The sequence below is a fragment of the Lepidochelys kempii genome, chromosome 6 (assembly GCF_965140265.1).
Source record: "Lepidochelys kempii isolate rLepKem1 chromosome 6, rLepKem1.hap2, whole genome shotgun sequence".
Lineage (NCBI taxonomy): Eukaryota > Metazoa > Chordata > Testudines > Cheloniidae > Lepidochelys > Lepidochelys kempii.
The window spans coordinates 90,029,581-90,045,507 of record NC_133261.1 but is presented as its reverse complement, the minus strand read 5'-3'; the positions used below and the strand labels follow the sequence as shown (position 1 = coordinate 90,045,507).

The 15,927-nt window shown below is 36.6% G+C and overlaps 1 protein-coding gene across 2 annotated transcripts in view; it reads left to right on the top strand.

The window, feature by feature from the left end:
* The window catches only part of SEC23A (SEC23 homolog A, COPII coat complex component), a 49,726-nt gene extending 34,049 nt beyond the window's left edge, over nt 1-15,677 (top strand). For both annotated transcript variants that reach the window (XM_073349100.1, XM_073349101.1), the window contains 8 exons: nt 1,444-1,550; nt 2,651-2,804; nt 3,917-3,994; nt 5,057-5,218; nt 8,285-8,371; nt 9,241-9,396; nt 9,967-10,032; nt 14,195-15,677. In XM_073349100.1, coding sequence (XP_073205201.1) covers nt 1,444-1,550; nt 2,651-2,804; nt 3,917-3,994; nt 5,057-5,218; nt 8,285-8,371; nt 9,241-9,396; nt 9,967-10,032; nt 14,195-14,284 — 900 coding nt within the window. In that variant the 3' untranslated portion in view covers nt 14,285-15,677. The remainder of the gene's footprint in view (nt 1-1,443; nt 1,551-2,650; nt 2,805-3,916; nt 3,995-5,056; nt 5,219-8,284; nt 8,372-9,240; nt 9,397-9,966; nt 10,033-14,194) is intronic.
* The last annotated feature ends 250 nt before the right edge of the window (nt 15,678-15,927 follow it).

The following is a 15,927-nucleotide window of genomic DNA, read 5'->3' as shown; positions in this document are numbered from 1 at the left end:
GTGGATACTTGTTTCAAAGGTATAAGAGTCACACTTAACCAGTTACATGCAGTGTTGTTGTTGCTGTGCTGGTCCCAGGATATTAGAGAGACAAAGTGGGAGAGGTAATATCTTTTATTGGATCAACTTCTGTTGGTGAGAGAGACAAGCTTTCGAGCTTTCAGAAATCTGTATATCACTCAGTTATATACCGTACTGTGACGACTGACCTGGGCTTTGAAATTTCAGTTTGCATCAGTATTCCAGTTCCTATGACACTGTGCTGTGAATTATTATTCAGCATTTTCACTACTTCTGGTTTAAGGGACAATGACAGATATTTGTACATTGTTTGTTATTTTATTATCAGTTGTTTTTAATCCTTAAAAATAGAATTGCTTTAACTCTTTTAAAGCATTAAACCCTTAACATAGAGAATACAGTACCATTAAGAAATTACTCATATCAGACATTGATTCACCATATTGTGCTTTACAATGGTAACATTTATAAGCAACACTAAAGATACTTCCTTATATCTTTCAGGAATGCAAATGTTTGGGTAGTTTAACTAGTTTCAAAATAATATTGAATTTATATATTTTACAATAGTTTCCTCTCAGGGAACTTAGGAGGAAGTCTTCAGTATTGCCAACTCCAAATGTTAAAAATCAAAATTATGAGCCATATCCCCCAAAATCATGAGATTAGCTAAAAATCATGAATTAAAAAGTGTTTTGGGTTCTTTGAGTTTGGTATTTGAGCTTTTACGGAGCAATTGGGTCACATTTTTTAAGCATTTCACAGTACACATGAGGTTTAGAAACTTTTTTTTTTAATGATAGCTGAGATTTTCGTGTAATCACACAAACCTGGAACCTGTGACTTTAAGTAAAACCACGCAGTACTGTGACACTTGCAATAAAATCATGAGTTGACAATACATCCTCTTTCCAGATCTTCTCTCCGCTCCCACTTAACTTATGTGAAGTGAACTAATCATATCACTATACACCAAAAGCTATCAAGTATACAAAATGAACAAAAAGGAAAAAAAGCCTATTGCTTTTTCTCTAACGTCTTTCCATTGTCGTAATCTTGGGTGTTATTGGTAGGTTAAAAAAAATTATACGGAAATTAGATTTTTCAAATCAACAGTCTCGCTTTAAAACCTTGCTGCTGGCATGATGATTTTTTGTAATGTAGGACTTTCTCCATTAGATTACTGCAATTTTAAAGTTAGACAAATTTAGGACTTAAATCTATAGCTCAAGATTGACAGTGAGTTTACTGGCTTATATTTTTTATCCACTAGACATTTGCCGAGCATATTAGATTTATTAAAGTAGCTTCTTTCGTATAATTTCTAATTTCAGAATGGATTTTGGCAGTGATAGGAATCCTAATATGATGATTATATTACTGAATCTTGGTGAGATTTTGTTAATTTTTTTTTTAACACAGCACAATGCTCCAATTCCTCAAGGTGGACGTGGTGCAATCCAGTTTGTGACTCAGTACCAGCATTCAAGTGGACAGAGACGTATCAAAGTAACCACAGTTGCCAGAAAGTAAGCTTTAATTGTGATGAATTAATTTAGCAATAGTGTGATACACATCTGTTGCATTTCAAATAGAATTATTCAGTTATTTAACCTATTGAGTGCTTTTGGATGTACAGTGCACATGGCAAGGATGGGATTGTGCCTCATACACTATGTATGTCTTCTGGATGAAGAGCTATAAGGCATCCGATTTCTAAGAAGCTGCAGGGCTGAATGGAAATGCCCCGAAATGCCCCAAATCCTTGTAGATAAAACAAGAATCTCTGGGTGAAATTCTATGGCTTGTGTTTTGCAGGTGGTCAGACTAGATGATCATAATGGTCCCTTCTGATCTAAAAATCTATGAATATTAGGTCTATCCAGAAGGTCATTATATACAATTGCTCCTCCACCACCAAAACCCTCACCTGCAGTTTCATGGGTTCAATTAGCATTGCAATTGGCTTGCTTAGAAAACGGAGGTTAGACATTAAGAAGGCAGTTCGCAACACTGAGTGATGTTTTCTTTAGTACTGGGCAGACTATTGCATGCTTAATTGGTGGTAGATTTCCCCTTATTAAAAGAGGTGTGGGCAATCACTGTTAGCATGAGTCCCAGGTTGACTTACACTTATTACATTATATTTAATTAAAATCTTCTCAGTACTCAACGGAACTGACATTGTATGCATACAGTACACTCATTCCTCACAATCTGCAAGGGCCCAAAATTAGGGCACAGAATGACACAAAGACCTAGAAGAGGGGCACAAGGAAATTATTATTGCAGGAATCAGAATGTGAGATTAATTTTCAGTTTAACATTTTTCTGTATCCTTCCTTTCATAATTCAGCATTTTTGATATAAATGACTTATAATAATAGTGACATTACATTATGTTTTTGTGGGTGGAGCTGCATTTTGATTCAAAATTAGGAGATTTCTGAAAAGAGAAGGGGCAATTGGGAAGTAAAGAGTCCACCCTAACTAAGATCTTGGAATTCCAACATGGGCTTGTCTGTTATGAAATTGCTACAGCTATGCTACTGCCTTAATTTTAATAGAATATCCTGAGTCTGGATGTTTTTCCTTTAGATGTGGTAAAAATTATTGCTTTATTTTACAGCTGGGCAGATGCTCAGACACAGATCCAAAACATTGCTGCTTCTTTTGACCAAGAGGCAGCTGCCATTCTTATGGCCAGATTGGCAGTTTATAGGGCAGAGACAGAAGAAGGACCTGATGTACTTAGGTGGCTGGACAGACAGCTGATACGACTGGTAAGAAGACATACTTTTTCTCTCCAACTTTACATTGTTAAATAATTCAGATGTCCAGTGGTAATCTGTAAATACTATATACAGAGAGACTGAATACTTCACCACCACCACCACCACCACCATGAATGCATCGCTAACCAAGATTTCCTATTTTACTAACTAAAATCATAACTACTTGAATTATTTTAGTATAGTTAGATTTTAGATAGTATGTGTTCAACTCTCAGCACAGAGTCACTGCTCTGAAGGAGCCAAGTATCAAGAAGTTTAAAATAAGATTAAAGATCTGGCTCTGGGGAGTAGAAATTTAAAGCTGGGTGGGGGGTGGAGAGAAAGAAGAAAAGTATGCATTTCAACCTAATTTTGCAACCGAGAAAGTTGAAGTGTAGCTTACCACAGTTAAGATGGACACATAAGACATGAAAAGAAATGTATTACACTTGGGGAAGGACAGACCCATATATTGAGAAGTGTATATGGTTAAATGGCTGTAGATACAGCCATCTGAAATTTCCCCCTTTTTTGCCCCCCCATTGGTTTCTTATGGATTGTCTAAATGCCTGTATACTAGTTAAACTACATCTAGATAGTTGCAACAAGCTATTTCTAGCTTCACTAACTCCTTATGCAAGCACCAAATAAATGCATCCTTAGAGAAGTCCTTTGCCAAAGTTAAAATTTGTGATCATTTTCTAAGCTGTCTCTGTTAGTAATGTCAGTCTTACTGTACTGTGACTGGAGGTGGGTGAAATTTTTTCAGCTAGTACTTTATTCAGTGTAGTGTTAAATTTGCCTCCCACATGTAAGTGATATTTATTTACAACTTTAACTGTCATAATGATTTTTGTCTGGGAACATTTAATTTTGTAATTCCTCTTTGGGGATTTAAAAAACCAACTCCACAACCCAATATGGAAGGAAATTATTACTTGCCAAGAAGAGCATTTGTATCAAGTTTCATCCTGGACTACATTTGTACAGTAAAGGAAACTTGGGGAAGGAAAAAAATATTGATTATAAAATAGATAAAATGAAATGAAATATTTGAAAATACAATAGTGGCATAAACAAAGCTGCCATACAAATTTAGATTCATTTTTCTTTTCTTTCAGTGTCAGAAATTTGGAGAATATCACAAAGATGATCCAAGCTCCTTCAGATTTTCAGAAACCTTCTCACTTTATCCACAGGTGAGTAGAAAGAAAGTGTTAAAAGTAAAGAGTAAATGAGTAGGGGAAAAGCATGGATTTAGGAGGCAGTGGAGGGGATAGGACATTGGATTGGGACTCAGAATCAGAAGACCTGGGTTCTCTTCCCAGCTCAGCCACTAACCTGCTGTGTGACCTTGGGCAAGTCACTCTACCTTTCTGTGCGTCTCTTTCCCTTCCACCCTCTTTCTTCTTGTCAGTTTAGGGCTCTTCAGGGCAGGGACTGTTTCTTACAATGTGTTTATACAGTGCCTAGCATAATGGAGGACTGTTCTTAGCTGAGGCCTCTATGTACTATCGTAATACAAATAATAATATTAAATAGATGTTGAGGACAGCTATTAAAAAAAGAAATTCACAAATATTTTAAATTTCATGCTATACAGGATTGCTCTGGTGATGTCTTTCATGTACTACTTAAAAATGTTAAATTGATGAGGAAACACTTCACTGATGTTTTGTTAGTTTAATGCAGCTGAGCTTAAAAGGAATTGTGCATTTAGTAAATAACCATTTCCAGAGCACTATTAAACCCTGTTGAATCTGGACTTTCCATTGAACTCAAAGCACCTCCAGCGTAAACTGGCTGCAGTGTAGAAACATTGGTCCAGCAATAAAGGGTTTGGGCTTTCCATTTTGAACTGAAAGGTCCAAATTTGCAGTTGATGATAATTGTATTCCTTCTCATAGTAAAACTGCTCTTTGCCCAGTTTCTGTGTTTAAAACATAGTACACTAACTCCTAAAAACTGTACAGTTAATTTACACATGCTATTTTAGTAAAGATTATAACAGTATAGAATATTCTGTTTTAGGTATAAATATAGGGGAGTGAAGAGATGTTAAACTCTCCTTTTTGTGCCTACCCATTTTGAGAATAACCTTACTTTATTTTCATAGAAAAGTGCAACGTTAAATTATTTGAGATGCAGTTTTGTGGGTGGTACATTTGTAATGTTGCACTACCTAGTAGTTTGTTACTTTTATTGGAAACATATTTTTTCCACTTTATTTGTCCAACCCTGTAGGACTTTTTGTTTTGCAGTTTATGTTTCACTTAAGGAGGTCCCCTTTCTTGCAAGTCTTTAACAACAGCCCTGATGAGAGTTCATACTATCGTCATCATTTCATGCGTCAAGATCTAACCCAGTCACTTATCATGATTCAACCAATCCTCTATGCCTACTCTTTCAGTGGACCTCCAGAGGTATGACAATGTTTAATTCAACTATAGGGCAAAAGTGCACTAGATGTGGAATTTTGTATTCATGGCTGTGTTGCAGATATTTATGTAAGTATTAAAACAACCTTATGCATCATCGCCTGTGAAAGTGTGTGTGTGTAATGTATTTTATATAAAACAGAAAATTGTGAGCAAGGCAGCTATGTGAACAATGAAATCTGATTATTGCACAATAGCCTCAAGAGCATAACTCGCTTTTTTGTATGATGGCATTCCAAACCAAGACACATGGGATGAAATTCTGGACCCTTTCAAGTCAAATGGGAGTTTTGCCTTTGATTTCAATGACATCAGGATTTTCCCCGTGGTATAAACCTGTTTTTAACCCTAGGTTTTACTTTTTAGTAGGTGTGATGGATTTTACACAATTACTAGGAAAAACAAATTTTCAAGGCTGTTTATGAAAGGTGATGTCATAGTCCTACCATATATCTCACCCAGAACTGACCCCCTCCATTCTCATACAGTTGACTATAGTTAATTAGCGTATTGCAGTCCTATTAGTTACACTGCAGCCAATTTTGCAAACCCAAGAATTCTGGCTAGTTTAGATATAATGTAGGCGAGTTTCCAAAGCTTTAGTACTTATTAGTCCCAAACTATTAGATCCCATATCCTGAGTACCCTGCATTCCATTTTGAAATGGATTTACCAGAAGCTACAGTAATAGTCAAGTGAAACAAATAGCTTTCTGCAAACATTTTAAAACAACTTTTGTACATAGAGAATAATACTTGGATGATTTTACACACACACACTAAATAATTTATTATTTGGAACAGATAAGATACAAGACAGTCTCTGCTCGAGAAAGCTAGTAATCTAGAAAAATTCTGAGTCAAATTCAATCTTAGTGTGTGAAGCAATTCCACTGAAGTCAATGAAGTTGCACCCAGGTATGCCAGTGAATTTGGCCCTGTCTTTTCAGTGAAGTTATAATGGCTTCATGCTTTCTCATGTGGTTAGATCTCCACACTACAAAATAAAAACAATGAGGAGTCTTTGTGGCACCTTAGAGACTAACAAATTTATTTGGGCATAAGCTTTCGTGGGCTAGAACCCACTTCATCAGATGCATGGAGTGGAAAATACAGGAGCAGGTATAAATAAATGAAAAGACGGTTGTTGCCTTACCAAGTGTGAGGTCAGTCTAATGAGATAAATCAATTAACAGCAGGATACCAAGGGAGGGAAAAATAACTTTTGTAGTGTTAGTGAGAGTGGCCCATTTCAGGCAGTTGACAAGAAGGTGTAAGTAACAGTAGGGGGAAATTAGTATTGGGGAAATTAGGTTTAGGTTTTGTAATGACCCAACCACTTCCAGTCTTTATTCAGGCCTAATCTGATGGTGTCCAGTTTGCAAATTAATTTCAGTTCTACAGTTTCACATTGGAGTCTGTTTTTGAAGTTTTTTTGTTGAAGAATTGCCATCCGATGAAGTGAGCTGTAGCTCACGAAAGCTTATGCTCAAATAAATTTGTTAGTCTCTAAGGTGCCACAAGTCCTCCTTTTCTTTTTGCAGATACAGACTAACACGGCTGCTACTCTGAAACTTTTAGGTCTGTTATTGAGAGACCAGAGAGCTTAAAGTGTTCTCCTACTGGTTTTTCAATGTTATGATTCCTGATGTCAGATTTGTGTCCATTTATTCTTTTGCATAGAGACTGTCTGGTTTGGCCAATGTACATGGCAGAGGGGCATTGCTGGCACATGATGGCATATATCACATGGGTAGATGTGCAGGTGAATGAGCCTCTGATAGTGTGGCTGATGTGATTAGGCCCTATGATGGTGTCCCCTGAATAGATATGTAGACACAGTTGGCAATGGGCTTTGTTGCAAGGCTAGGTTCCTGGGTTAGTGGTTCTGTTGTGTGGTGTGTGGTTGCTGGTGAGTATTTGCTTCAGGTTTGGGGGGCTGTCTGTAAGCAAGGACTGGCCTGTCTCCCAAGATCTGTGAGAGTGAGGGATCGTCCTTCAGGATAGGTTGTAGATCCTTGATGATGCGCTGGAAGCTGTAGGTGAAGTAACATCAGTCTAGTCACAATTTTCTTTGTCCGTTTTTTTGTACAATCAATACTTTGAGGTATCTCTATCATGATATATCCTGTTGCCTCACATGACATCAACACACAGTGGCCACATTAAAAGCCTTCCAGTTGCCTTTTTAAGTAATAATACCTCAGAATTCATATATGCCTAGGTATTCAGTATACAGAATATAGAGCAGCATAGACAATACTATAGTACTATTATCTAATTGCAAAAGTAAGGCTGTAAGGAAAATATGTTCCAGGATGACAACTGTTTCTTTACACACTGAAGCATCTTTAAAGTAGTGACATGCGGGCCCGCTTGCGGGGGGCAGTTGCCCAGGAGCATAGGCAATTTAAAAGGGCTTGGGATCCCCGGTCTCTCTTAAATCACCTGGACAGGACACAGGGCTCCTAGGCGCGCACAGGGTAGTACCGGCAGTGGCGAAAAGTGCAGGCGCAGCACCGCCTAAATGTCAGGCAGCCTGCGTCCGCGGCTTCTACATGTGTGTACCAGTCGCCGCATGTGATAGCTCCACGCCCACGTGGCGGCACCACGCCTGGCCAGCAGCAACGTGGGGCCCGGCTCCAACGTACCCTGCATGAATCAAACCTCAGCCATCCTTTCTAGGGGGCTCATTGACTGTTCTGCTCTGAGGCCCGGAATTGCTGTGACATGGTATTGATAAAATGGAGGTGTTTGAAAGACAAAGCAAAGGCACAGTGATGAAATAATTCTCCCAACTCTCGACTTCCGTATTTACTTTTTTACATTACATGTTCATGAAATATTGTGTATTTGGAATCAAGCAGTCTAATTTTAAAATGAAATTATGAGTGTTGTAGATATGTAATTTTGAGAAGTAACGATGCAGAACTAGTAGTAATTTTAAAGAAAAGCATTTCCTAAAATTTGGTGATCTGTTCAAAGAGGCTTATAAAATACTTAGTTTACTCTGTTCTCCATATTCAACTGAATTTTTTCCCCTTTGTCTTAGCCTGTTCTTCTTGATAGCAGCAGCATTTTGCCAGATCGCATTCTTCTTATGGACACCTTTTTTCAGATCCTTATTTATCATGGAGAGGTAAGATCCAGTCATTCTTATGTATACATCCTGCTCATCGTAGAAATATTCTGTTACCAAACTAAGGCCCTAATTTTGCAAGCATTTACTACAGTACTTGACTGTGTTTACCTGAGTAGAACCCGATAGAGCTACTTGCATGCATAAAATTAAACATGTATATAAATGTTTGGAGGATTATGGCCTAATGTGGTTTAATATAGTGGCACCTGGTATTACTTGCTATTTCCGTTATAAATCTTGTTTTTCAAGGGGGTTAAGGTTCATTTTCTTCCGCACACCTCAAGCTAAAACTTGTCCTACATGGTATCAGCATGCTAAATTTTTATGTAGAACAGCAAAAGGTTGTTTTTTTTTTTGTACTTTTGGACACATTATTCCTATTATTATTTATTTATTCTGTGCCTTAGGTGTGCATGACATTTTACAGGAAATAAGATTGGTCCCTGACCTGACAAGTTTACTGTTTAGCACAGCTAAGCCTGACAGACAAAGGTGGGCAAAAGTATGGGCAAGGACAATGGCCACAAAAGTAAAAGTTTATATTACCTGCTTTTGTTACATACACGTTTTGTTAGATTTTGTGTTTAGAGAGTCAGTTTTATAAGTTAATAGGTATTAATATTGGAGGGAGCAAAGTCTAGCAAGAGGGCAGGAATGGTAGAGTAGAGGTGAGCATTGGAACATTCCCCTCTGAAAGTCCTGTTGATATCAACTGTATTGTGAAAATGGATGACTGTCTTTTTGTTCTGTGTTTGTACAGCACCTTGCACAATAGTGTCCTGGTCCATGATTGGGGATCCCAGGTACTATGATAGTAATACAAATGATAATAATAATGAGTGCTTTTTAAATTTTTTATTCTTTAGACCATAGCTCAGTGGCGCAAGTCAGGCTACCAAGACATGCCAGAATATGAAAATTTTCGCCATCTGTTACAAGCTCCAATAGATGATGCCCAGGAAATTCTCCATTCCAGATTCCCAATGCCCCGGTACATTGATACAGAGCATGGAGGAAGCCAGGTACAGTGAATTGTGTACATTTAAGAAATGAGGTGTCATTAGTGTCTAAATTAAAGATACTATAAATGTTCATTTAATTATTAAAATAAATTTAGTGGATAGATATATAAATGGTGACTTAGCAATTAGGAGGTTGAAATTCTGACAGAAATAAGTTTGTAGAAGTAACTTGTTTAATGCTTGGTTCCCTTTTTTAGACACTATTATTCTTCCATTCGTTTTTGGATTTTGAAACATTTCTTAGTATTCTATTATTTACATTTATTTTACTAGGTTTTTCTTTAAAAAAATTAAATTTTCCACAACTTTGAAAAGTTGTCAACATCTCAAATTATTTGTGTGATGTTGCTATGGAATCCAGGGATCTTTAAGTTTTGGTTCACATTTACTGTCACTTAGAGCATACTCACTTTTCCCTACAAAAACTTAACTTTACCAAAAAGAAAATACTAAGAAAATGACAACCCTGCACGCTTTGCTTCAGATAATCAAGGTAAAATTCTGTGGCTACAAGATTTATTTTGTTTTAAATTTAGTGATTTATTTCCTCTTTGGTTTATGTTTTCAAAGGCCCGCTTCCTGCTTTCTAAAGTCAATCCCTCTCAGACTCACAACAACATGTATGCCTGGGGACAGGTAAGCATACAAAACATTGTGCTAAGCTTATCTCAGTGGTGAATATGCTTGAGGGAATTTTTTTTTCTACGTTCAGAGTTTCCCAGCTTTAGACACAGTGAAATATTAGTTGCATACAGGCAGTAATGTCCACAGTTAAAACGAAATGAGAAAAAAATACAATATTCCTGGCCGCCACTTAGAACTACCAAGATTAAAGAGAAGATGCATCATTGCTACTTTATTCCCCCGAAAAAATTGGTCCAGTTTACTGCTTGGAAACTTCTCTTAGGCTTGAGTTGAGATGTCTTCCCAAATCAGACACTATCTTCAAATTCTTTACAGTGAAAAGAATGCTGATGAGAGGGCACTAATCCTTGGGCAAAGAATTTTTTGCATCCAGAAAAATCTGTTGTTCATCTCAGCAATATAGTTCAGGAATTGATCACCAAAAAGTGCCAGAAAACTGTCCTACAAACTGATAGACTCTGAGATTAAGGTTTAACAAGGGTGGGGCAGTGAACCAGTATTTTATTGATACTTGATTTTATTGATAATTTGTTAGTCTCTAAGGTGCCACAAGTACTCGTTTTCTTTTTGTGAATACAGACTAACATGGCTGCTACTCTGAAACCTACCATTGATACTTGGGTTTCCCATGGTCCAGGCTGCCATTGAGTAACCAGGAAAATTAACTTTTCAAGTCCTAGCTCCAGGAAGAAAGCTTATTAAATATAGAGAAATTCAGGAGGTAGGGCTACCTACAGCAATTCACTTTTCTGACTCTGTTACAGCCATAACAGCTCTGCACCCCAATCCCCTACCCTCCCTTCCAGCTTTGAACTTTATAACAGGAAAAGAAATATAACTATGGGTAAATGCTAAGTTAGTGGCATTGTCAAACAAAAATGTACTGACATTAGGTATGTACACGCTTCTGTTGTTAACCAAAACAGCAGAAGCTCTTGCCAAGTAGTCTGATAAAGGGCATATTCAGTCCGAAACATTAACGAGATGTCAAAGTATTTCTCCAAATTTATAATGTAACCAAAACCAAACTTTGACCCAATTTGAAAACTAAGTAACTGTATTTGAGGCCAATGTTATTGACATAGACTCAGCTGCAAAGTAAAAATAGAATTTTTCACATTTCCATTGACACTGTATTATATAATTTCTGCATGAACTCCTGCAAGGTTAGCTTTCAGTTACTTGTGCAAACAGACTTCAGCCGAATAAACTAGTCCGTTTATCACGTGATACATGCCATTTTTTTCAATTTTAAACTTAATTAATTTTGCTTTTAACCTTTCCCTGAGTTATGTGGGTTGTTTCTTGTAATTCTGGCTGATGTCTGAATTGGTGAAAATCACCAATAAAATTTGATACTCCACGTTGCCCTGAAGAGGGCACCTGCACACCATTGAAACCGTATTTCAGGAGGCAATGAGTCATATAGTTTACACTTTAATATCTAATTGGAAGTGAAGATTTTTCAGACTTTGGCCCTGTATGTGCATTTACTGTATTTAAAACATATTCAGAAAAAATAACTTAAAATTTCAGTAGAGAGTTCCATTGTATTTACTTGAAAGTACATCTTCAAATTACTCTTTAAGCAATTGTAATAGTTTAATTTGAACTGGTACAAGATAATATCTAGCTGTGCTTGTCACTGCTTTCAACTGTACTCTTTCTTTGGTGGTGACAGTTTTTACAGTTTTTAAGAGAAAAAGCTGCATACGATTTCTTAAGTCTCTACTAATGCCAAACTTCTTGGCATCAATATATCTGCCTGTGTTAAATTTAAATTTTGTATATATTTTCATGCCGCAGTGCTGGGTTTTTAAATGAATAGAAATTATATATTCAGTCTGTGCAAAAACAAAGCTAATTTTCATGTACTTCTCAGTTTCATACAATGAAACCTTGCTAGTTTTCTCACTGGTAAACTATAGAGCCCAGAATTCTCAGTAGACAGTGTTCGATTTGTTGTTTACTGAGCTACTCTCTAGATGGTCTTCAGCTACATTAGTGTTGGATTATTAGGTGATGTCGAGCTCTCTTCCAATTTAAAAATTGTGGAGTGGTGAGTCACACTCTCACTCCTTGATGACAGTCTATTTGTAATCCTGTTGCTGCTCCTTGCACAAGGAGAGGAGAATTCAGACTAAACTACTAAACCCGACTCTGCCACTGATCACTTTGGGGCTTCGGCCAGTTCTAAAAAAATGTCTACTAATTTTGAGTGCTGTAATTTAGACACCTGTTTCCTGATCATGAAAAGTGTCACAAACACCCATTCAGCTCACTGACTTTCGTTGGAGTTATGAGTGTTCAGTGTCTCTGAAATGAAATCTTAGTTGTGTCAAGGTAGGCATGCAAAGACAGGTACCCCAAAATAGTGAGCATTTTTGAAAATGTGGCCTTAACCTCTGTGGTCTGTCTGTTTTCTTCATCTGTATTATTATTTGCATTTTTATAGTGCCTAGGACCCCACTGTGCTAGGCACTGTGCAAACACAGAACAAAAAGATGGTCTCTGCTTCAAAGAGCTTACAGTTTGTAAGAAAAAATATCATAGATGGACAAATAGACAGATAGATGCGGGAGTACATGAAGACAGTATAGGTCAGCATAAGAGGCAGTGGCCTCAGCACAACCACAGCCTAATTATTCTCAGGTTTTTTGTAGTCATCACAGCAAAGGAGGGTTTTAAGGAGGGATTTGAGGGAGGACAATGAGGCAGCTTTGCTGGTGTTTATGGGGTGCTCCTCCTGCTCCTCTGTAAAATGGGTATAATGAGACTGAGCTTCTTAAGAGGTCTTGTGAGCTTTAATTACTTAATGTTTGCAGAGCTGCCAGGTCTGTTGTTTTTCTTTATGTACTACAGGTTTTGGCCTTTTTACATGGAAACTTGAGCAATTTGCCAATTTTTTTCTAATGCTCGGCTCATTGCTTAGTATAGGCAGATCTGATATGAAATCAGAGAACCACTTGTATGTGTTTTAAAAATAGTACTCACACTAAAATGTTGAAAATTTACTGTCTGTTTCCTTGACTTCTTAGCTCTCTAAGGCTCTCTCCCAAGTGAGTCCAAGCAAATATGTCTCTTCAATATCCACACTCAGTTTTTTCATTTCATCCTCTGAAAGCTTGTATTTTGCCATGAGCACTTCACAGGGAACTTCTTGGAATTCTTCAAATTGTTCCCTGAGGTCAGAGAGCAAAGAAAAGAAAAATGGGGAGACTGCATCTTTTTGATCCCTGACTCTGCAGTGTGTATGACCTTTAGATATCATTACCAGTTTTAAGAATCGCAGAATGGAACGGCTGTTTAGCTCTGAGCCAGCATCCATTGAAGTCTATGGAAAGACTTCTCCATTTGGGTATGTCTATAGTGCAATCCTGGGGTGTAATTACAGCTTATGTTGACATTCCCGAGCTGGCCTGGGTACTGGAGCAATGGACTATACTAGCCTGCCTGGAATGTATTACTCATTTGGAAGCTTGTGCTGCCCGGCTTCACTGCTTCTGTACTCAAGCTAGCTAGATCTATACATTGGAGTGACATGAACATCAATGTGTAGACATACCCCTTGACTTCAGTGGGCATTGGATCAGGCCCTGGGCAGCTTGCTGTCTTGTTTCCCATTGATATTTTGGGTGTGTGTGTTAAATCATAGTTAATTTAGTGGTGGTAGTAACACGCATTCCTCTGTCTTTCTATTTTTTCTTATTTGGTGCACTAAGATAGGAACAAGAAAACGAGTACTTGTGGCACCTTAGAGACTAACCAGTTTATAGGAACAGTGTCGGACATATGGCATGACTTTTTAATTTTCTCTATAAAATGTATATTCAATATTTGTCAGCTATCTAAAACTTTAGGCTTCCCACAAATACATTTAATTATCTCCCCACATTATGTCTTGTTGCAGAATCTGCTTAAAATGGGAAGGAATATAGTTGTGATGGTTTATACTTGAATTTATGCAAATATATTAAATGTATGTAAACCTACAATCTAGCATTTTTGTCAAAATGATGTTTGTAAAGCCCTTTAAAAATATTAGATTATTTTACAGAACATACTGTGCATTAAAAATTGTTTTTTCCAACTACACTTGCTTCATAATTAATATAATCTAATGAATTCTCCTTGTTTTTACTTTCTCTTGGAGGAGTCTGGAGCACCCATTCTGACTGATGATGTCAGCTTGCAAGTCTTTATGGATCATCTGAAGAAACTTGCCGTCTCTAGTGCTGCCTAAAAATGATGCAACACATTACAGACACTGACAAGCTGAACTATATTTCGGCTTTCTTTTTCCTTTTCATTGTGTCTGCAAACAGAATGCTGTGATATGCACAAGCTGCCTAACTAGATTTCAAAGTGGTGTAGTTTTCAAGAAAGCATTTGTTAACAGCAAATGTCTTAATGGAATATAATTAGAGGAAAAAGAACAAAGTCTTTTTGGTTACCATGATGATTTATATATATATTATTTTTAGACCATTGAGGATAACTTTGAAATGTGATATTTTTTTAAATGGTTGAGAATGTGACTCTGCCTTGCACTACAAAGACATGTTAAACATTACAAAGGAAGTCTATAGTGGCACTGGGCTTTCTAGATTGCCTTGTGACTACTTCTCTTTACTAATTTTGAACAAAAAGCAAACAAAGATACAGAAAAAGCATATAAAATAAACTCACTCTTTCTGACTTAGTCTATAGAACATTTAATTTCTTCAACAATCAGTTATGTTTGTGTGGTGATTATTTAGGAAAAAAATATTCTTTCAAGTATTGACTTCTTTATGTTTATTTTTTACCTTTGCTTTTTTGGTAACAGATTGTTTCCTTCCTTTCCATTTAAAGAATTTGAGCACAATTTAAAAAAATCAGTTCTTGTCCAAAGCGTAAACCTGACAATCCACGTTATATCTCTGCCAGTAATTCTACGCTATTACAGTTAGTACTGTCAAACACTACCATACATGAATATACTCAAGGCAAAGAAGAATAATATCAATGCATTTTAGATTGTTCTAAGAAAAACCCTACACTACAGTTGTGAAGTGATTAGAAATGTAGTCTTGATTTGTCTTAGCCAGAAAATTTACTTTTTCCCTAGGATACATAGATTTTTTTTGTTATAGCCTTATAATAATATTTACTCTGATGTGTGGCACTACACATATGCTTTTTTGTTTCTGCTTCCTTTTTGTTATAAATTCAGTAGGCTGCAAATTTTTGTTGAAACAGTATTATGCATTATATGCCATAATTGTAATAAATTTAGTGATACTCTGTTCTTGATTTTTTTTTTGTAAATTAATGTGTTCACATTTACTGTTTAAAGTTTACATATGGAACAGATGTTTACATTGCTGATGCTATTTTGACAAGCAAAAATATAAAATTTGGTAGTGGATAATAAGAACATGTTATACAATGACTGAAGGAAGAGAGATAATTTTGACCTAGAAATCCAGTTATATGCTCATGAGATAGGCATGAGTTTTCTCCTGTTTGTCTGTAAATTCTGTAAAACTTGATGAAATCAATAGCTCTTAGTTTTATTTCCTTAATTTTCTTTTATCTAAATGAGATTATATCCAGGCCAAAAGAAGCTCAAATAAAGCATACCTTTTCTCTCACTGTTTTGGTATTTACTTAACTGTTGGTAGAGTATATTTACATCTGATAAACTTTTGTCTAAAAGCAGATGTGGTACTAAAGTTGGAGATAATGAAAGTCATAATAACGTCACATATTTTGTATATTTACAGAATTGTATAATTTTGCTGCTGTAGCCATCAAACTTTCAGCTTAGTTTCTAGAAATACAGAAAGGGCCCAAATCACTGACAATTTAGGTAGCATGAATTGTGACAGTTCTTGGGGTACC